The 21,642-nt window shown below is 36.7% G+C and overlaps 1 protein-coding gene and 1 long non-coding RNA gene across 17 annotated transcripts in view; one reads left to right on the top strand and one right to left on the bottom strand.

The window, feature by feature from the left end:
• The window catches only part of LOC123757597 (vacuole membrane protein 1), a 36,958-nt gene extending 16,395 nt beyond the window's left edge, over nucleotides 1-20,563 (top strand). For all 16 annotated transcript variants that reach the window (XM_069327189.1, XM_045741381.2, XM_045741389.2 and 13 more), the window contains 4 exons: nucleotides 9,150-9,256; nucleotides 11,733-11,932; nucleotides 13,290-13,574; nucleotides 16,900-20,563. In XM_069327189.1, coding sequence (XP_069183290.1) covers nucleotides 9,150-9,256; nucleotides 11,733-11,932; nucleotides 13,290-13,574; nucleotides 16,900-17,049 — 742 coding nt within the window. In that variant the 3' untranslated portion in view covers nucleotides 17,050-20,563. The remainder of the gene's footprint in view (nucleotides 1-9,149; nucleotides 9,257-11,732; nucleotides 11,933-13,289; nucleotides 13,575-16,899) is intronic.
• LOC138366247 (uncharacterized) overlaps nucleotides 13,877-21,642 on the bottom strand; it is a 76,207-nt gene continuing 68,441 nt past the window's right edge. Inside the window, exon 3 of the long non-coding RNA XR_011229113.1 lies at nucleotides 13,877-14,770. This is a non-coding gene — a long non-coding RNA (uncharacterized lncRNA). The remainder of the gene's footprint in view (nucleotides 14,771-21,642) is intronic.

Raw genomic sequence — 21,642 nt, 5'->3', positions numbered from 1 at the left:
ATCAGAGGTCCAAGACTCGCCAGCCTTCTACCAGCAAAGTTAAGAAATATTGCTGGAAGAAAGGTAGTGATCTTCAAGAGGGAACTTGGCAATCAGCTGGGTTGAAGTAGCAATAGCCTGGCTGTTCATGCAGTCAAAGGTAAACAATATTTGCACAGTACTGCTCCCAAATGTTTAAATTCCCTGACCTCTTCCAAAACTTCATCTCCGTTCACCCTAAAGCAGAAAACATACTTTCCTTTCAACACCTACTACATCACTTGAACTCTGTTACCTCCTTAAGAAACAAGTTAATGATTCTGTATTGATAACAAAAAGATAAGAAGATTGGTCAGCAAATACAATGTTTCATCATCCAGATTCGGCTTGGCTTCCCTTTTCCCACACTTTCATAAATCTGATGGGTCCATCCATATATCCATAATATTTATTTGCTAGAATAATCACAAAAAAATGTGATTCAGTAATGCTTAGATATCCACAAGGAATGAGAAATTACAAAATCTGAGTTGTTTATTAACATTTTCATTTTCAAACACAACATTTGTTTATTAATATAGTACAAACATTAAAAATGTTTTAATGATCACAATGTACTCTAAATTTTTCTTGGCGCATATATTTATAGAGTATTTATTGTAATTGAAACGTACAGTATTTATGACCATGTATTGCTCATAACACTTAACCTTAAAACTTTTTCTCAACCTGTCATTCACTTTGTTTAATATTTCATTTTGTGGACATTAAAACTAATAACTCGGCAAAATAAATTTTTAGCTTTCCATTCAGATTTACTTCATTCACCTTTTCTAAATCTCTGAATGTCACATTATTGCCTCTACCTTTTCCTAAACCTTCTTTCTTCTTTCTCTCTTGATCTACTTTATTTCTTCAATCTTAAATTGTGGCTTCTTGAGATCCTTGAGGTTATCTCGATGATTTGGGGCTTAGCATCCTCACGGCCCAGTCCTCGGCCCGCCTCCTTTTTGTTACACACCCCCAGGAAGCAGCCCGTAGCAGCTGTCAAACTCCCAGGTGCCTATTTACTGCTAGGTAACGGGCATCAGGGTGAAAAAAACATTTTGCCCTTTTGTCTCCACCTCCACCGGGGATCGAACCCGGAACCTCAGGACTATGAATCCGAAACGCTGTCCCACTCGGCTGTCAGGTGCCCAACTGACATATAGCATACGTGTCTTTGCCATATACTTTGGCATAGTAGTCCTGTGGTCTACTTTGCCATATGCCATCCATGTCTCCAATACACAAATTAGCACATCTTTTAATGCAACCTATTTGCAGTTTATAACTGACCATTACCTCTTAATATTTCTATTGTTATTTGATGCACTTTTGTAGTGGTCCTAATTTTAGCCTAAACATGGCTGTTTTTACCTTCTCTTTTCAAATTAGGTTTTGCCTTGGAATGTTCCCACTACTTCTTCCAACTCCTATTTGTCATAACTGCCTTCCTTTGATCTCATCAGTGAGATTACCTCATTTAAGTGCGAGTATGATCTCTTAGGATGTTCCCACAGCTGACTTGGGTGCCATATTGCAGTGCAAAATGCACCAAGCTGTGCTTAAAATATTCACTCGTCTCTATAGTGGCTCAGTCTAGTGAGAGTTCACTGCAACAAAACTTATTCCAGTGAACTATTCTCTATCCTCGTGTCCAATTCCAAGCCCCCATATAATTGAAGAAAAGTGTTTTGAAAAATTTAAAGCAGTTTAAAGTACTGTTGTTATTTATTATTTATTATTATTATTATTATTATTATTATTATTATTTTTATTATTATTACAGAGTAATCACACTAATGTGATGTATCAATAAGAAAATCTGTAGATGTGATGAGGGCTTGAACTTGTACGGTGGGTGTTCCCACGCACACGATCTAGTCAACTAGGCCATGACATAGTAAAAGGATTGCAACCTGGAATTTATTGAGCTCAAAAGGGTTTCCTGAAGTTTCCACTGCAGCCAGACCGGGAGTTTCGCACAATCCCCCATGTGCTCTGTTTGTCATCTAGGAATGTTCTACCGCTGTCGCTCCTCTTTCAATACACAGTAATCAAACTAACATGATGAATGTCCATGTTGTGGCCTAGTTGACTAGGGTGTGTGTGTGGGAACATCCACTGCATAGATTTGAGCCCTCATCACGGCTCTATGGATATTATTATTACACAGAGTAATCACACTAACGTGATGTACTGTATCAATGAAAAAATCCGTAGGAGTTGTGATGAGGATTTGAACCTATGCAGTGGGTGTTCCCACGCACACGTCCTAGTCAACCAGGCCACATGGTCAAAAGGATTGCAACCTGGAGTTCTACTGAACTCGCTGAACTATGCGCATGCTTGGGAGCACACACACATGCATATGTTTGAATCCTTATCACGGTTCCTACGGATTTTCTCATTGATACATCACATTAACTGTGATTACTGTGTATTGAACAAGGAGCGTCAGAGGTATATACATGATATATGCTTCATAAATACAGGCGGTACAGTACAGCATTGGCAATAAGACGTGGCTTAGCTACCCACCATTTCTCATATACACAGCCTACATCTAACTTGTCCATGGATTCTTATATTAAACAGGTGAATCACAGGCTGACATACACAAGCAAGTCCATACTGTAGTATGGCTGATACTAGGTTGTGTCACCACCTGCCACCCTTTGGATAACTCGGTTGGTCAGTCGGCCAAGCAGGCAGGCAGGCAGGCAAGGGACAAAGTTAGTGGCAGTTGTTAGATGCCTGAAAGGCTTAGGGAGAACTATGATAAATACTGTACAACTAGATCTGTCTGAAGGCAATGAAAAAGGCCACCACCTTGGCAAAAAAAGCAAGGGCTAAGATTCAAGTACTTGGGGATTTTTAGTAGAGAAATTGACTGGTTAGTGATGGCCCCCACTGTATCAATTAAAAATGGAGAGCAAAATTGGTGGACACAGCAGATGAACACTTCTTGAGATAACATATCACGGCCAACAAAAGTAAAGGGAATAAACCCACCAGCAACATTAGATCAGGTTTACCCAAAATGTGGCAGATGTCGAGAAGGCATAGTCTGAAGTACTCTAGGAGCTAGTGACCACCGTGTTATTATATTTGAGTATAAAATGGTTCTGAAGGGGAGTGGGTCAGACAAGAAATGTTAAATAAGGTAAGAGACTACAGACATGCATGCTACAGGAGGGTCAGGGCCTTCCTTAAAGAAGTGCAATGGGAGATGATGAAATTAGTAGTCCAGAAGTGTGCAGATGCAATAGAACCCTTCCTTCAAGTTCTTGAAGGAAGTGCAGGGAAGAAAAGGACCAGAAAGGTCATTTACAAAAATAGAGAACTGAGCTTGGAGGGGAATAGAGAGGTATTTAGAGAGAGCCAGAAACAAGTGCACTAGTCAGTTGGGCAAAGGAAGTCTTCTCACAAAGGCAACGATAAAGGTGGAACTCTACAAGAGGTTCCAAGTGGTTCACAAAACAAAACTGGAGAAAAAACAAAGTAGTAAAAAATACAGTAATGAGGAGCAATGTTGGTCAAAATAGTAGTCAATAAAGATGAGGAAAAACAAAAGCAAATTGCCTGCAGGAACTAAATGCAAGGAAAGTAGCAGGGGTCTGAGCTGTTATCACCTTGGCTACTTAAGGAGGCTGCAGGTTACATTTTCACAAGAATTTTAATAAAACCCAAGACAGGAGATCTCCCAAAAGTCAGAAAAAAGGTTGTCCTAGGACCATTACTGTTCCTAATTTATATATAAGACATGCCCAAAGGAGTGAGGATGAACATGTTTAAGTTTGCAGTTGAGAGCAAAAATGATGGAGGGGGCAAGCCAGCAATGCATAACAGTCCCAGATATGTAGCTTACAGTTCTCTGAATCAACACACCAACCACCCTATGGCAGACATGGCCAATCAATTAGCCAGGCAGGTTAGCACTAGATAAGACAACCTCTACACAACACAACATGATGCAACAAACTGACCTGTTACTTCCCAAGATGCCACCTACCCAACAGTAGAATGGTACAATGGCTAACTGATGGTAAACTATCCACCCAAATCTGACTACATTCCCCCTCCCCCCCTCAATGACTCGCCCATTTTCCTCTTCCCACTACCAGGCTTATTCACAAACTTGATAACCTGGGGACACCCTACCATATTTGATTTCATTGACATTAATATTTGGATTAGTTCTAATACATAAATAAAATGTATATTCGGTATAGCAGTATTTGTACCCCCAAAAAAAAAGCAAGTGCAAACAGGTTCCGATGGGGGTTATCTGATGCAACAAAATACAGAATATGTTAAATTTAACAAATGATATTGGGCTGTGCCATACTCATACATAAGATGGGTAATACGGTTAGATTACCCATGATAATCAAATCAATTTTAATCAAACACAGAGCATAGCCTCAGTGGAGCTATGCTCTGTGTTTTTACAATTCATAGTTCATAGTATGTTTTGATATTACCCCTACCTATTACCATCTGTAATGCACTACTTTAATTATTGACATGTGAACAGTACGGTAAATAATGATTTCCTTTGGATTGTCAGAGGCAAAATCATGGTGGGTTGATTGTTCCTCAGTGGCTGAAGCATTGCTGGTTGATGGCATTCCTCAGTGGCTGAAGCATTGCTGGTTGATGGGCATTCCTCAGTGGCTGCAGCATTGCTGGTTGATGGGCATTCCTCAGTGGCTGCAGCATTGCTGGTTGATGGGCATTCCTCAGTGGCTGCAGCATTGCTGGTTGATGGCATTCCTCAGTGGCTGAAGCATTGCTGGTTGATGGGCATTCCTCAGGGGCTGAAGCAACACACCCTTTTCACTTGTTAATGTAACTTCATCTAATATTGCTGTTTGATACATCTTTTAATTGCAATGATGAACACCTTGATTTATGGGTTGGATCTAAGATTTGGTGGAAGTGGCAGATATTTTTCTTCTCAGTGTCAAGAGTTGAACTTGCTAATGGGGGCGAGGAGCATTGCCTAGCTGCAATAATGATTTAACCTCATTAACCTTCACTCCACATTGCATGGGTTGAAATTCTCGAACCCCCTTCCAAAGTGATTTTTAATCTAGTCTGCAGAATTGTTCATATGAAGTGTGCATTTTGAAAACTATTGGCAGTGACTGCCTGCAATAATTTGAAGACTAATTTATGATATATCCCATGGTTTGCATACCTTGTCCTGTGAGAGGTATTGCAATATGCAAAAAGCAACTTTGAGATCTTCTTTGCTTATTTTTCAGCCAAGAACAACATTCCTGTAATCTATTAATCAAAGATTTACTTGATACATTGACCCAGTCTCATTAGTTTTGTACACTTGTCTTAAATATTTACTTGCAGTGTAATGATTTAATTAATCCCTGAAGGAGCAATGATAGCCTTATCAGTACTTGAAATCTAGCCAGGAATTTTGTTTATAGAATATTACTAATAGATACTTGCCTTAAACCATATAACCATCTAATATTTGCAGTAAAGTCCTTAATTCCTATAGGGATTAATGCTGTATTCACAAGTGTTAAATTCACACGTGCCTTGGATCCACAGGCTTTACAGCACAGTACCATAATCACGTATTATAATTACACCCGCACACTTCACGTTGTTTTGATAGCAACTGCTTGGTGTACAAAGGTCAATCCTCAGGATCTAGTGAGCTCATCACTTTAGCAGCTCACCAGTAACATTTCTCTCTATTTCTGCAACCACACCATCTTCCTAAGAACACAGACAAAAATGTTAGACAAAAGTATTTGTCCAGAGAAGTTGGTTAGCCGTTTGTTTTTGGGCCCAATCCCAGTAGACATGGTATGAATGCCTGTAACTCAATTGCAAGTTAAGATGCTGCAACCTTAAACTTTTCAAATTACATGCCAATGCCAACCATGATATGCTGCACAAATCATCTATACAGACAGCATCCAGTTATGGATATTGTGAACACTCATTGTCTCCCTGAAACATGTTGTATCTCAAGTATAACACTTTGTAGTGCTCACATATTTCAGAAATATCTTTACATATTTTCTACTGCTTACTGTACCTTTTTTGTTCCTATATACTCTGTTGTTAATCTTAAATTTGAATAAACCTTCTCAACTTTTTTCCAGTAAATCAAACTTTTGTTCAACTATAAGGCTATTTCTTGTAATGCTTTCCTTAAACCAAATGCCACTGCTAGACTTAGCAATCTTGTTTTACTAGAAATTTATTGATTTTCAAGTAAAAAAAAAATATACAAGAATGCTGCAAATAAAATACTTGGAAATTCAAATTAGTAGGATGCACTTGGGGAGGAAAACACTAATGCAAGCATAGGCTGATGTGGCATGCTTGTGACCCCATGAAAAACTTTGTCAGTCTACTGCTAAAGTATTAAGCAAAACAAATTATGCATTTTTAATAATAATACTGTACAGTAATTTTTCTAAATTATTTAGAATATAGTAATGTGCTTACTGTAATTATATTTTATATTAAAATATTACAATTTGTTTTAATTATAGGTAATAAAGCACCTGTCCAAACATACCCTCAGCCATTGAAGGCCAAGTGAGGGTGCTGTGGTGCTAAATCAAACTTGATATTGGCTCTCACAACTGTATACCGAGTGATTGTGTTGTGTGTCCAAAAGTGGTCTTTACCTGTCTGTACTGAATGATGGGTGCTGTATGTCAAAAGCCATATTGGCCTTCAATGCCAATCTTGATTAAGCCCACTGATTTGATAAATCTGAAATCATTAAATTAAACTGTACCTGTTGCAAAGAATTGGGTCTGCCTTGCTTAGTTCACTGGAGTGTGTCCAAACTGTGTTTTTAAAAAAAAAATATATATACTGTATATATATATAATTTTTTTTATTTGTTCTTTACAGCCAGGCTCTTCTTCCTCTGTCAATTTCTTCTAAATACGCTTATTAAATTTTCAATTTGATTACTCCTTTTGCTGCTCTCGATGCTTTTGTTTACACTGTACCTCATCCCATTAATAAATTCCTTTGTAAATTTGGAATATGGAGCTTTATCATTCAATACCTCGGGTTTGCTCCATTCCACAACTATAGTTGTGGAACTACAAAATCCATAATTTTTTTCTGACTACTATCAGCCTCTGTTGTCTTCATTTTATTGCCTTTAAAATATGACCAAAAGCGTTCTCCATTCTGTTTACTGTGTCTGTTCGTGACACCAATTTCAGTTTTTGTTATTTATACAGTATACCTTTTTGTATATATATATTTTTTTTTTTTTTAAGATTTCCGGCTTGATGCCCTCTGATAAGTACCATGTTTTTTTTTTTATATATATCTTCTTCACTGCTGCCCCCTTTGTGTGTACTCACTGCTTAATCCTCACTTTGTCGAGGACAGCAGTTTCTCAAATTCATGAATCTCTAAACTGCCGTGACATGGCTGTAATATCCCTCGATTTTCCCTCGGTGAATTAATCTTGTGTTGAAATCTGTTTATATTTACTTTTAGTGTTTGTAATATTTAAACAAATGTATTTACATTATAATGGAGGCACATTACTGTACTATGAAAACCATACATATTGTTGGATCCCTTCCCCTCCCCTCCCATACTTCTGGAAGTTGAGGTGACTGGTTTATTTCATGTGTGAAGAAGGTATAGGTGTGCAACTCTAGGTAGCTTGGGACCTTGAGCACTAGTAGTAGTAGAAAATGTGGTGCTTGCATTTTCTTGGTTGTATAAAATGAACAGTAATTGGGTAATAAATGTGAAGTTAGTTTTAATTAAGATGTAATGGTAAGAATAGCAAGAATTGAGAAATTATTTGCCCAAGTGAGGTAATTGTGAAGACCATATGTAAATGGGGTAAAACAGTGCAAGTTTGATTTTTGTGTACTATAAAGAGGATTGATCTAGGACATAGTTTCTCAATTTTTTTACCCTTGCAGAACCCCCTGAAATAATTTAAGTGTCAAGGAACCCCTAAATAACAATTATTTTATAGTACTGTATATACCCATATAATGTGTACAGTGGTACCTTTGTTTACGATCGTAATCCGTTACCAGAGATGCGTTGTCAACCAAAACGAATTTTCACACAAGATATAATGTAGATTGAATTAATCCGTTCCAAACCCCAAAAAATATTAACTTAAAAATACATTTTATACCAAATAACTCTCATTTTGTACTAGCTGCTATAAAGTACTGTACAGTATGTATATCTTGAATGAGAACTCTTGTTGGCGTATGGAAGACGATGAGGAGGAGGGGAGGAGGAAAGGTGTTTGGAAGAGAAGTCCCCTTCCATTATAACAGTGATATTTCTGGGGTACTCCCTCTTACGTTTTGCAGGCATACCACTAGCACCTGGTTGTGGCTCACTGCTTGCTTGTCTTACTAAGAATCTGTCTAAAGACACTTGTTTTTTCCCAAGTTTTAACACTTCTGTAGTGAGACATGACATTCATTCACTAAAAATTCTCTTGTTTTTTATTCTATCATCTTTTTCACAACTATTTTCTTAGATTGAACTTTACCACTGAATTTCTTGGGACCCATGGCATGATATATAATAAGAACTTTTATGTTAGAAAAATCAGGTAAACAATGACATTCTTCACAAAGAATTTAAGCACGGCCGAGATTGTCACTACACGTGATAGACTTGTAAGCCGGGTGATTCACCTTGCGCCCCCAACACCACAGTCATTTGACCCATACGCGTACGAACAGACGTAGTTTTCCAAGTAAACCATTGTGTACCAGTTAAAATTTTATGACATATTTGATGTTCAAAAAAATTAATTTTCTAGGGCAGTCATCAACCGAGGTTCCATTGTATATATATAATTAATGTAAAAAATACAGTACAATATATATATACATTAATCACAAAACATCAACTATATCTGTAAACAAAAAATAAACCCAATGACCTTTCGTGGAGCCCCAGTTGAGAAACGCTGATCTGAGATGTAATCCTGGTGTTGATATGCATGTAATATTCGAATGTAAATGGGAAGTAAGACTTACATTTTTAGTACTACAGTATGTATATGTAAAACTAAAAAAAATATTGAAGTCAAATTTATTCAACGTTGCATATTTTTTTTTCAGCATATTGTGCCCAGAGGAAGAAGTAACGGGGAAAGAAATGTCTATCCTCACTATTATGGCAAAAGTTCGTCTAGAAGCATTTATGTGGGGTGCTGGCACTGCATTAGGTATGTTGAGCAAGTGAAATAAAATGTACTTTAAATGGTTACTGAGCATTATCAGCAGTTATCATATATTGTATTTTATTTTGTGATCTGGTGTATGGAAAGTACCAAAACATTTTGGTTCCATACTGTACATGAACTTAAGCTAGTCGTTTTCTTTATCAGTTTAAATCATTATGATAAATATTGGAGTTTCAACCAAATTTATGATGGCTATCGGTTCATATTCAGATAAATCCTTATTATCCTGAACCAAGATTGTTCATATTGACTGGCGTATAAATCATCGTACCATTATATTGGTTTATTTATATTGGTACAATGATTTACACATGCCAAGTGGGTATGTTATCTGCTGGTTGAGCAAAATTTTGTCAGCTCTGATCTGTGGGTGATTATTTCAAAGTTGATTTTATGTAACAATGTTATTGTCTTATATTCTTCATCTTAAACTGGGTAGATTGAAGTCAAAAAGAAATATAATATCCAGGATCTGGTTTTCTAGATTATCAAGACAATTATATTTTATGTGGGGAACCCTCTCGGCTCCCTGAAGCTAACCGAACTGATATGTGCTATGTTAGTTTGAGAGGTCATCAGTCACAGGAGTCCTTAAGCCTACTGGGGACCACGAGCCAGAACCTGGCATCCTCAGAGAGGCACAAGGAGCAATGGCCTATGAGCACTTTGCACTTAAAGTATGTCATAATTGCCATCAACCGGGGAAGGACCCAGAAAGGTAGGCGAATCAAAACTGACAACTGTCTGATTAACCTGTGCAATCTACATCCTAAAAATCAAAATAACTCACCTAGACTTAAACCAAACAAGCAACCCTTCATGCGACTAGCACTTCTGCTCGTTATTGCTACCTTCTCCCGTGTAACACTCCTGGAATGTCACCATTATAACATGATCACAAGTGCATTGATATAACCCCAGACAGCTGGAAGAGTCCACCCTTGCAGCAAAAGATGCTCATCCAGTTATCAGGGGAAGTGGGGGAGAAATTGCAAAGATGTTAAAAATATCTTTAATTCTTACAGACCAAATGGAAGATAAGGTTATTCATAAACAAATAATGCCACCACCACCACTCCTAGAACTATCCATTGTCCCGGGTGGGACAATGTGTCCCAAGTGTTATCCCAGCATTTCATTACATTCAGTGCTGGGGTTTTCTGTTCTGTGAATACCCAAATTTTACATTTGGAGACTTTCTTTGGAGCAGGACAGCACGATTGAACCAGCGTCCTGGGTCATCCTAGATGCGTACCTTATTCCACGGATCATGATATGCTTAAAAGTTACACAGCCTGGAGTCTACATGAACTCTATGAATTTCAAGACACTGAGCTGGAACCCCAATCCATATTTTTACATGTAACCTGCATACACTCTGGTGTAGGTAATGATTCTTCACTAAACACTCCTGCCAAATGCATAATGAAATCACAATAACATATATCTGTGAGAAAATTGTTGGAGCTAGATGGCAGGATTGAACCAATGTAACGGGTACAATCTGTAAGCAAATAGTCCATCGGTTAAGAAACGTGTTTGACGGTGACCCAGGATGCTGGTTCAATCCTGCCATCCTGCTCCAAAGATTTATTCAGATATGTTATTATTTCATGAGGTTTTTATATGGAGGCTTGTATGTTTGAACATTAAAGAGTTTTTATTTTCTGCTTTGATTCCAAGCACCTTCGGAGCTTGTTCATACAAGTTCCTCCATAATTCACAACCTACTCCTACATTTGACCTTTATCATATTTGATTGTCCACATTGTTTCATTTATGGGTCTCTGTGAATACTCCAAAACATTGCATTTAACTATTGGGAGGGCTTTTTTGGTCAGAATTTTGTTTCTCACATTTTGTTAAACCTTGCCAAATGTAAAGACCTTTCCATTTTGTGTGTTATAGGAGATTTTGATAGTTTTCTTCCATTTACAACCTGATCCAGAGTGTTATCTTTATAAGAATTCGATTTACGTAATTTTGGTAGTGCGTTGTAATGGTGGTTGTAGTGTGTGGTTACTTAATGCATGATGGCCTGACTCGAAGTTCAGTCTTGTGCATTTCTTCAGCCCCTCCTTTACTACTACAATTTTTCTGTCTAATCCCATCTCTATCTTCAGAGTTATATTCTATTCTCTGTTGAAATCAGAGCATTTGAGTTCATATCATTTCCTATTGTCAATTGCTTGTCATGAGAGAAGTTTTTAAGTCCTAATTTACACATGTATATTGTACTGTACATGACTAAGAACTCTGTACTATAGGGCTTAGCTTATTTGTTTAGTTTTAGCTAAATGTTTTAGTTTTATTTTTTTATTGGCTTAGCTATTTTTTTTCTCTCAAATTTGTAATAAAATTCAAGTTCATGAGGAAAGTTTAATGTGATTTGTCATTATAAAATTTAATGCAAATTGAAAATTTGCTGTAAGCATTCATCTAGTTTTTCTTTTAACAGGTGAACTGCCTCCATATTTTATGGCTCGTGGAGCACGACTCTCTGGTTATGATCCTGATGATGAGGAAATGGCAGAATTTGAAGAGCTGCAGCGGTTAAAAGAAAGGCCCGAAGATATGTCTTTCATTGACCGTGCTAAGCTGTCAGTGGAGAAACTTGTCGAAAGAGTGGGATTTTTTGGTATCCTTGCGTGCGCATCTGTAAGTAAAAGAGTGCATGTGATTTGCTGTGGCATCTTTGCATATGCATCTCAAATACAATTGTATTTTGTTTACATATTCCTAATTACCTGTCGATGATTCTGAGGATCAACATTCCCGTAGTGCAGTCTCTAACCAGGTCTCTTAGTTGGTCTCTTAGTCCCATCAAATAATCTTTATCATATAACTATTGGAAACTACGGATTGTTTTTCATCCACCACCTTGATGCTTAACTGGGTGAAAGTTAAAATTCCTCCTCACAGGGCTAGGTGCCAGCCAGAAATTGTGTACACTAACAGTTCCTCTGAAGTGGTAGCATGAGCCTTGGGTAGGGAAGAAGACTGTTTAGGCACTGGTCCTTAACTGTTAACTCTGGTTCAACCAGTAGTAATTATGGATATTGTTATAAACTAATGGGTAGCTAATGTTCCAGAAAAACTAGAAGGGCAAGGCTTAAAATGAGCTGTTGGAGGGAGCGCTCTAAACCTGATCAGAGAAATTAAAAGTATCTACTTGTGTACCCTCGTTCTTAAAAAAAAAAAAAAAAAAAAAAAAAAATGGTGTGGAATAAATCTAGATTCAAGAAGTGTTAATATCTCTTAATTATTTTGTGAAAATTTATAGGAGCCATGAGGATTCGAACCTGTGCTCTGGGTACTCTCAGAGTATCACATAAACATATCGTAATTCATAAGGGGTATGTGTATTTGTTTATAAATCATGGGAAATACTGTACACCTAGTTTAATTAACACTTTATGCGGATCAGGACATAACCTGGAGTCCTGTTTCGCCTGTACTGGAGTACTGCTGTGGATATTTAGTTGGAGAATCTGTTGCAAATTCTGTATGATTCTGCAAATGGTGAACAAGAGAGATGGTGAATGCTCTTTTTTTTTTCTTTTTTTTTTTTTAAGCATAAATCTTCATTCCATTAATTGCTCTTTAATTTTTGTCTAGAATGGTGCTTCCTTGTCTGATGACAATATAAAATAGAAGTAGATGTAATGATGTACAATGCTGATTCAATGTTCATTTCTTTTTACAGATTGTGGGAGCAAAGTTTAAATTGCTTCATGTTTATTATAACCAAACCAGTACATAGAAATCTTTGACAAATATTTCAGGTGTTCCTTTAGGTGATATCCTGTAAAGTCAGTTGAAATGTCTGGGTAAAATGACAAAATTGGGTAGTTTCATGGAAATTGGGTTCTCAAGAGAGAATAAGGCACCCAAAATTTTAATATACTGTACTAATATTAGCACTTGTGGAAGTATTATCAAATAAAATGGCAAGTGCGAGTTCTCTCGTGATCTTGGTGTAACTATAGTTTTCATTTCTTTTTTTCCCTTTCAGATTCCAAATCCTCTGTTTGATCTTGCGGGCATCACTTGTGGCCACTTCCTTGTTCCTTTCTGGACGTTCTTCGGTGCAACTCTCATTGGGAAAGCAGTTATAAAAATGCACATTCAGAAAATGTTTGTCATCATAGCCTTTAATGAATCATTGCTTGCCAGAGCTGTGGGGGCATTAGCATTTGTTCCTCTTATAGGAAACAAGCTGGAACAGCCATTTAAAACCTTCCTTGAGAAACAGAAGATGAAATTCCATAGAAAGCCTGGAACGGGTTCAGAAAATCAGGTACGTTGAATTACATTTTCTATTTTTCTGTGGGGAGCCCCATTGGCTCCCTGAAGCTATCTGAACTGATATCTGCTATATTAGTTTGGTGTCATCAGTCACAGGAGTCCTTATGCCTACCAAGGACCATGAGCCAGAACCTGGTCCCCTCAGAGAAGTGCAGGAAGCAATGGCCTATGAGCACTTTACTTTTAGAGTACTGTACGTTTGTCATAATTGCCATCGACCGGGAAAGGACCCAGAAAGGTGGGCGAATCAAAACGGACCACTGCTTGGTTAACCTGTACAATCTACATCTGAAAAGATCAAAATAACTCCCTTAGTAAAAAAAACCCAACAAGCAACACTTCATACAACTAGCATGCCCGCTCATTAGCATTACCCCCTCCTCCCCCCCCTCCAAATGGGGGTGAGGGGGGAGCCTGCAGTCCACCACTCCAGTTCATGAACTGATGTGCTGGTGGTCAGTTCAGTCACCTCTGGCCTCAAGTTCCTGTTCTGGATTTTTGCCTTGTGTGGCTGTTCCAGCTGTGTGTGGTGTGGTGGCCAAGTGTCTTAGAGTACAGGAGCGGCATGCACCTAGTGACCTTCCCTAGGTGCTCCGTTAGTACTGCCCTTGCGTGTCAGGGTTATCTTCCCTGGGGCGTTCAGGAATCGCTCCCTGTTTGAGGACTTCATCGCTTGATGTTGTCTTCACCCTTGGGGAAGGTTGCTGTTTTTATTATTGGATTTATTTATTAGGTTGCTGTTTTTCTTTAAATAATAGCCAAGATTGAAACTAAATAAATTTGAGATTATGATCTCCAACTGACCCTAAATTTTTCTGGCTATCAGCAATTTTTTTTTCTTCTCAATTTGATTCAAGTTTTATTAGTAAAAGCATGATTGTAACATTTAATATTTTTCATTCCTTGGGGCCAAGTGTGAACCAATCCAAGCTGTCTAAACTGAAAGATAGGAAAAGATGTGAGAATTTAAATGCATATTAACATGATGATCATAAATAACACCTAAATTTAACTTGTATATCATTTATTTGACTATGTGGCGACATGGCCAGCCGAGCGTTGCCAGGGCCCAGCGTGGCCGGCCGAGCGTTGCCAGGGCCCAGCGGTGCCAGGGCCCACCTCATTGTTGTATCGTGCCTTCCTCATTCCTTCAGTTACCCCTTCATTATTTCCATAAATCAACTCAAGCTGTAGGAATAGAAAAACCTCAAAATCTTCCAGTAAAAAAATACAATAAATAATGCATGGTTTTATAATGCCAATAACAATGAATAACGGCAAATTTGTAAACATATAAATTGTACATACCTTTATTTTCATGATGAATTATCTTGACTGTCTAATCTTAAATAACATGAGTGAAATAAAATGTTTATTTAAAATTAATAAAACAAAAATCTGGGAGAAGATATATATTTAGTGTAATGTTGCCTGACCTTTCATTATGCCCATATAATATACAGTGGTACCTCGAATAACGAACGCCTCAAATGGCGAACATTTCGTGTAACGACCGGCCCGATCGGCGACAATTTGTCTCGTATAGTGAACGCTTTAAAGAAAGAACAAATGTTGAAAAGGTTCGATCGGTGTTTGTCAGGTCGGCTGCTCCATTATTGAGACGTAAATGAAAAATACAAAACAAATGGAACACATTTGAAACAAAGATTGTCATAATGGAGCAGCCTACCCGACAAACACTGAACGAACCTTATGCTATAACAAATATGAAAGACTAGGGCTGCTGGCTGGGTTAGTACTGAGTGAACAACCATTTGTGGCACACTTGCCCCCGGCTCCCAAACACTTGTCCGACACAGTGTTCAAAGATTGCGCTCTGTCGGTGAAATTCGGACCTTATTGTTTGAAGAACATAGGGTCATAGTATTGGTGAAGCCAGGCACAATATGGACTTAACACAAAGGTCAGATGCAAGTGATACAGCACCTATGAGGATGATACAGCGAGTGTATCCAGTTGTAGCTCTGAGCACCACCCTTGCCATCTTCAATTTATATAGATGATACATAGATGAATCATTTTCTGGGTTCAGTGATGATGTATCTGATACAAGTAGCATAGATGAACAGTGTTAGCGGCTTGCATGATGGTGTTTTCCATAAATATCTTCAAGATTAGCTGAATCTCTTCTTGACTGACGGACACTCTTTGAGGCTGGCTGAATCTTTTCCTGTGTGGGGCGTTACAAAGCAATCTTTTCAAGACTATCTTACAAATTGATCTTTTCCTATAATCTTTTCAATACTACCTTATGCTTTACAAGCGTTGCTACATACCACCTACAAGTTCTAAAGCCAAGGGTGTATGCGAGTGCATTATTTGCAAGCACACAGAATGAAGAACAGGAAGCGAAAATCTATCTGTAGCTGGTGCAATGAGTGCAAAGTCGCGCTGTGTACTATGGACTACTTCGTTGATTATTGCGCGCCTCCAAAGTACTGAGTGTGTAATACAGTGTGTTACTGTGTAAATAGTATGTGAAACTGTACATATTGTAATTGTAGTGAATTTTTACCAAGTAATATTGTGACAATAAACATTTATTGTGGACACATTACTGACACATTTATCACAGTTCCATGGATCATTATGAATGTTCTACTGTATACATATTGTAAAGGTCACAAATATGCATCATATACGATAAAAGAAACAAATAAAACCGCATTGGAAATGCATAGAACAAATTATTGAAAATATATTTGTGGCAACACGAGGTGCTTGAATGGCCTGCGCGACTGTGTCTGGGAGAGTCGCACACAGGCAACCAGCCCCTGATGACGTCACAACGCACCTTGTCCATGTCCTCACAGCCAAAGTAAGTGGAATTTGGTATTTTTTTTTACATAGACATGTTCAGGGAAGGGAATTTATCATTTTATAAAGAAAATTGATTTTTTGGAAACACTTGATGTCATGCACACTGGGGGAATTTCACAATAAACTCGGCGCATCACAGTGGTTAAATGGAGACACTCGTTTTGTATGACGCCCGTTTCACATGACGAACACAGCGCCAGAACGGATTAAATTCGTTATTCGAGGTACCACTGTATTGGATTTGACTTGTATATAATAGTCCTGTATAATGTTAATAGGATATAGTATTCACTTTCGTATAAATTTATCTAAAATGATCATATTTTCAGATGTAGATAGATTGGTTAGCTAATGCAAAGTCTTCTACAGGTTATCATAGCCTTCCCGGTTTGGTGACTTCTATTGATAATTACTTACTTCTACAGGTTATACAAGGTTTGCTGTAAATGTAATGTATTTGTAATTTTCTCTTTCAGGATGCAGGAAATATTGTAGCCTGGATTTTTGAAAAACTTATTATGCTGATGATTACCTATTTCATCCTGAGCATTATAAACTCCTTTGCTCAGAGTTATCACAAGAGAAAACATAAAAGGGAGAATGAGAACAAACTAGCCAAGGACTGATGGAGTGTTCGTGAGGTGGTGCTGGAGTTGTGCACAAGATCGATCTGCACGAAATGTGATGTTTGGTGGAGAATTTTGGTTTTGTGTAATGATCAAGGGTGAAAACAGGGCAAAGTTCAAATAGTTTTAAATAAACTTACATTTTGTTCAATTTGAGTATACTGTATAAGATGTTGATTAAATGTATTTGAGGAATTGAATAGTAAACGGTTAAAATTTTATAAATAATTCTAAAACTTTACAACAAAGTTTTGTGTATCAGTTCAGTTGTATATCAGGAATATAATTGGAGAAACACCTCACAATATCATAATTAAAGACAAACTTTGACTTTTGATTATGCTCAGAATTATCATAATAAAATGGACTACCTCTTAAAATTTCCCTTGTTTTCCACCAAACACTAGAGATTAACACATTGTTTTATATAATAAGAGAAATACGTGTCAGTAGTGTGTTAAAGCTGGATATCATGCTGTAAATGTCAGTGTGTCGTGCTAGACAAAACATAAGGCGGGATATTCGAAAGGACGTTATAATGTGAGAATGGAGCCTCTTGGTCATAAAATGAGAAGCCTCTTGTTTACAGTGTTGGTTCCTTTAGTTGAGTGTTGGATATTTTTACTAGAATTGTTTTTGTAATGTGATTGAAATAGTGTATATTGTAGTGTATATGGGTTCAGGGACAGTAAACAGTTCATATACATGGTGTTAATCTTATACTTGGAAGAAGACCCAGTACATGACATTCTCTCACCTCAGTGAAATTTGGTCTCTGGGAAGTGTGTGTGTTTCACGGTACTGCATCTTACTTGATCTCACAAAATGAACAGAACTTGGAAAGTGGAAATAAGGCGAGTCGTTCCATCAAGTGTCAATACAGCTGCTTGGTTTTTAGGAGGCACATAACTAGTTCTGCTTCACCACAGAGTTATGAATCTCTTAGTCTTGTAAATAGCCATGTAAAGTTTACCAGTGAGACTTGTGAATATTTATACATTTTTTGTATGCCAAAGAGAGCAGAAGTTTCGAAGTGTCACCCGAACATGTCATCACATACATTATGCCATACTTAGAAGCGGCATTCATGCACAGTGACATTTGAGATTTTGTATCAGGTGTCAAAGTAAAGGCGTACTGGGACACGAGTTCAGCTTTGCTAAAAGCCACCGTCTTTCATATTTGCAGTATGTGCTAATTTATATACAAAGATGATAGCAAAATTTGAAATCGTCTCAAAAGGTTATTTGGCTGTTGGCTAGTAACTGTTGTCCTCATACTCTTTATCATCCTCTTTTTGCAGATTATGAAATGTCATTGAGAATTTATGCATTTTTAGTTATTTTAATGACACGTTTGTGATATCTAATTATTGCCCAGTACTTTTGATTTTTTAAACACTATAAAGTACTCCTTATTGATTAGGGCCCTGAACAATTCTAGCTAAAATTATTTAGTTATAATGAGTATTCATATTAATCGTGATCAACATTGGAAATAATGATCATGACTGTGGCTCCAGTGTCTGGAGGATCCTTTGCACCCCAGTGTCTGGGGGATCCTTATGGTTCCTGTCTAGTGTTTGTAGGACCACTCTTCAGGGAAGAAAGATCAAGGCTTTCTGAAAGATAAATGAGAGCTTATGGGAATAATAATTATGAATTTAAATCACAATTGAGACTTTTAGGCAAAAGAAAATTAACCACTTGGGGAACTTAAATAAAAAATTTAAAAAGTTCCTAAAAATATGAACAGTGTGTGGGGTTGTTTGGAAGTCCGTTTATGTTGTCATGCTTTCATCACTATTTTGAATATATTGTTGTTGAGACTAAATAATTACCCAAGATAGTTATATTAAAACTAAATTAAAAATTTATTTGAAACTTGATACAGTGAAGTAATGAACATTCATGTGTTGCAGTACAAACTCATTTAATGATATGTAAGTTGTTTTAGTTTAACTGCTCTATTACGTTTGAAAAAATAAATAAATTACTGAGATGTATATAACCAGCTTTTGGGTGTTCAACATTTTTCTTTTATGTACTGTACTGTACTTAACTGTTCTGTATTTCATGATATTGGAAAGAAAACAAACATGCTGGAAGATTATTGGTAAAGAATAGATGTACTGTATAGTTCTCGAAGGTAAAAGTGAGGACTGTATCTAAAAAGTTGTCAATGGCATTGAGTTAAATGAATTATTTTTTTGTTTTTGCTTTACAAAAAAAAACCCTGGTTTATTGAAATGGTTAGTTTTGTTGTTAATGAATAGAAAATATGGCTTTTAATTTTCGTTTAAAATTGTTGCCAGATGGGTCGTATCAAGTAGAATGTGGAAACAGACATGGTTTACTGTATTATCAGATGTTAACCTGCAGTGGGAATTTATTGGGTGTGCAATTTAAATATTTGACTTCAATAATAGTGGAGATATTGTACTGTAGTAAGCGATGTGCTGTGGAATACGTAGCGTACTCATGTAATGACAGTATTACTGTGTGCAGATAATTAACAAGTACCATACTATTGTAGATTTATAGCAATCAAGGTAAAGTAATTATGAGGAGAAAGTGCTCAGCCAGTATGACTAGTAATATTAAACATTATAGCAATGAAGGTGTATAAAAACTTGGTTGTGTGTACGACCACCTTGTTGGGTCTTGTACATGGAAAAAACTGGTATTGAAGCCAAGTTTAATATAAAATAACTGAAGTAAATTGTAGCAAAAACTAAAGTTTATTTAAATTTCTAGGGTACCTTATGAAATGTGCTAGATGTAAAAGTTGGCATGATTTAAGAAAATCGTAGGAGCATTTGAAATACCGGTAGTTGGTTTCTACCTGCATTTTTGAGATTGCCAGCCAAGTCACTGTAGGTACACAATTCCAAAGCTGATACATTGTCCTTAGAGATTTATTTGCTATATAGAAGAAAAAAATATGATGCAAGACATAAGGTATATAATATTATTAGCAGAAATTTGAGGCAATCAAGAAGTGAATGCTTTACCCAAGTATAATTTCAGTTGTATTTGAGATAGCCTTTTAACAGTTGCTCAAATCTTATTAATGTGCCGTCGTTGTGATTTTGAAGAGGTGTGTTATGAGTATTGTGTTTATGTAAAATTTCATCCTGTATTTACATAGAGTAAATATTGACTTGGATATAAGCATTCTTTAACAGTAAGCCAGTTTTGGAAGCAAAATTTTTTTTTTTAATTAGGTGCTTTTATGCATGATTATTTAAATCGGTGTTATGATAGCTTATAAATAAGAAACTATTTCCAGTTTATCAGAGAACTTCACGATGTTTGACGTGAAGCTGCCGTGTGATGACTTGTAGCTATGGAACGTTTTACTGTGGATATTGGCCCAAGAAAATTGATCACTCCATTTCCACCGTCCAGAAAATATCGGTATCTACGGAATCGAAAGCTGTACTCTTCTTCACATGGGACTTTTGAATGTTGGGAAATTGTTTTCATTATAATTAAAGTGAGGTACAAACTAATTCCTGATCTTTATTTCTTTCTTAACCTTGCCTTTCTTATTGCCATTTTCATTCTTGTTGCACTGTTATCCTTTAGCATTTAGTATATTACTAAAGCCAGTATTAATGTACCAGTATGTATGATTTATTGTGGTTTAATTTTAGAACTTAAAAAAAATTGCCATAGTTTTGTTAGTTCAGTCTTGTGTAAACACTGTATTTATAGCACAGTAATAGGCGCTCTTCTGGTTATATTTGAAATTATGCAATCACCTTTGTTATTCAGGATATACAGTACATGTGAAGTGTGAAGCAAATACCTGAATGGCAATGTTTGTGTATAAGCAAATGATATTCATTATACTTAAACATTTTATATATCTATTAGAGCTGCTGTTCATGTGTAGGGCATTGACAATACAGTATTTTGAAAGTTGATACACTTTGTAATAAGACAGTACTGGGAAATTTAATGTGTGGCATATTGTATACATGGAACAAGCAGTTGTTTCATAGATACAATGATTTATGGTTTGCCATTATTGTTGCTTGTGAGTACTCGTCATAAACCTTGAAAATAAGTGGGTTTGTGTATATGTACTGTATTACATGGACAATGGGCACATAAAACAAAACATTCAAGGTCAGTGCTTGAAGATTACAGAACTTGTTGGCTTAATTATTTTTCTCTTATCAAACATTAAACACCTATACAGAGTATTTGTCTTGAACTATTAGAGTATGAAAGGTATGATAAATGTACCAGCCCCTCTAAAATGTGAGACATGTGTTGATGAATTTTTTTTTAATACACATCTTGGAGTAATAATTAGGTCTATTTGAATTCTAGTTATTATCACTGTCATAACTGTTGTCTTGCTTATTAATTACTTAGTCTTGCTGTGCTGTTTTTACACAGTGTTCGTACTTTCTTACGTAGGTGAGCAAGTACAATTATCATTATTTACTGGCTGAATTGAGGTTTTTTATGCAAATTACAGTATTATAAAATATTTTGTTTATAACTAAATCATTTGTTAATTAAAAGCTAACGAAGTAATCTATAATGAAGTGGTTGAGTAGGATAATTTAGTATGTTA

This window comes from Procambarus clarkii, chromosome 19 (assembly GCF_040958095.1).
Source record: "Procambarus clarkii isolate CNS0578487 chromosome 19, FALCON_Pclarkii_2.0, whole genome shotgun sequence".
Lineage (NCBI taxonomy): Eukaryota > Metazoa > Arthropoda > Malacostraca > Decapoda > Cambaridae > Procambarus > Procambarus clarkii.
This window is presented reverse-complemented; position numbering and strand designations above follow the sequence as displayed.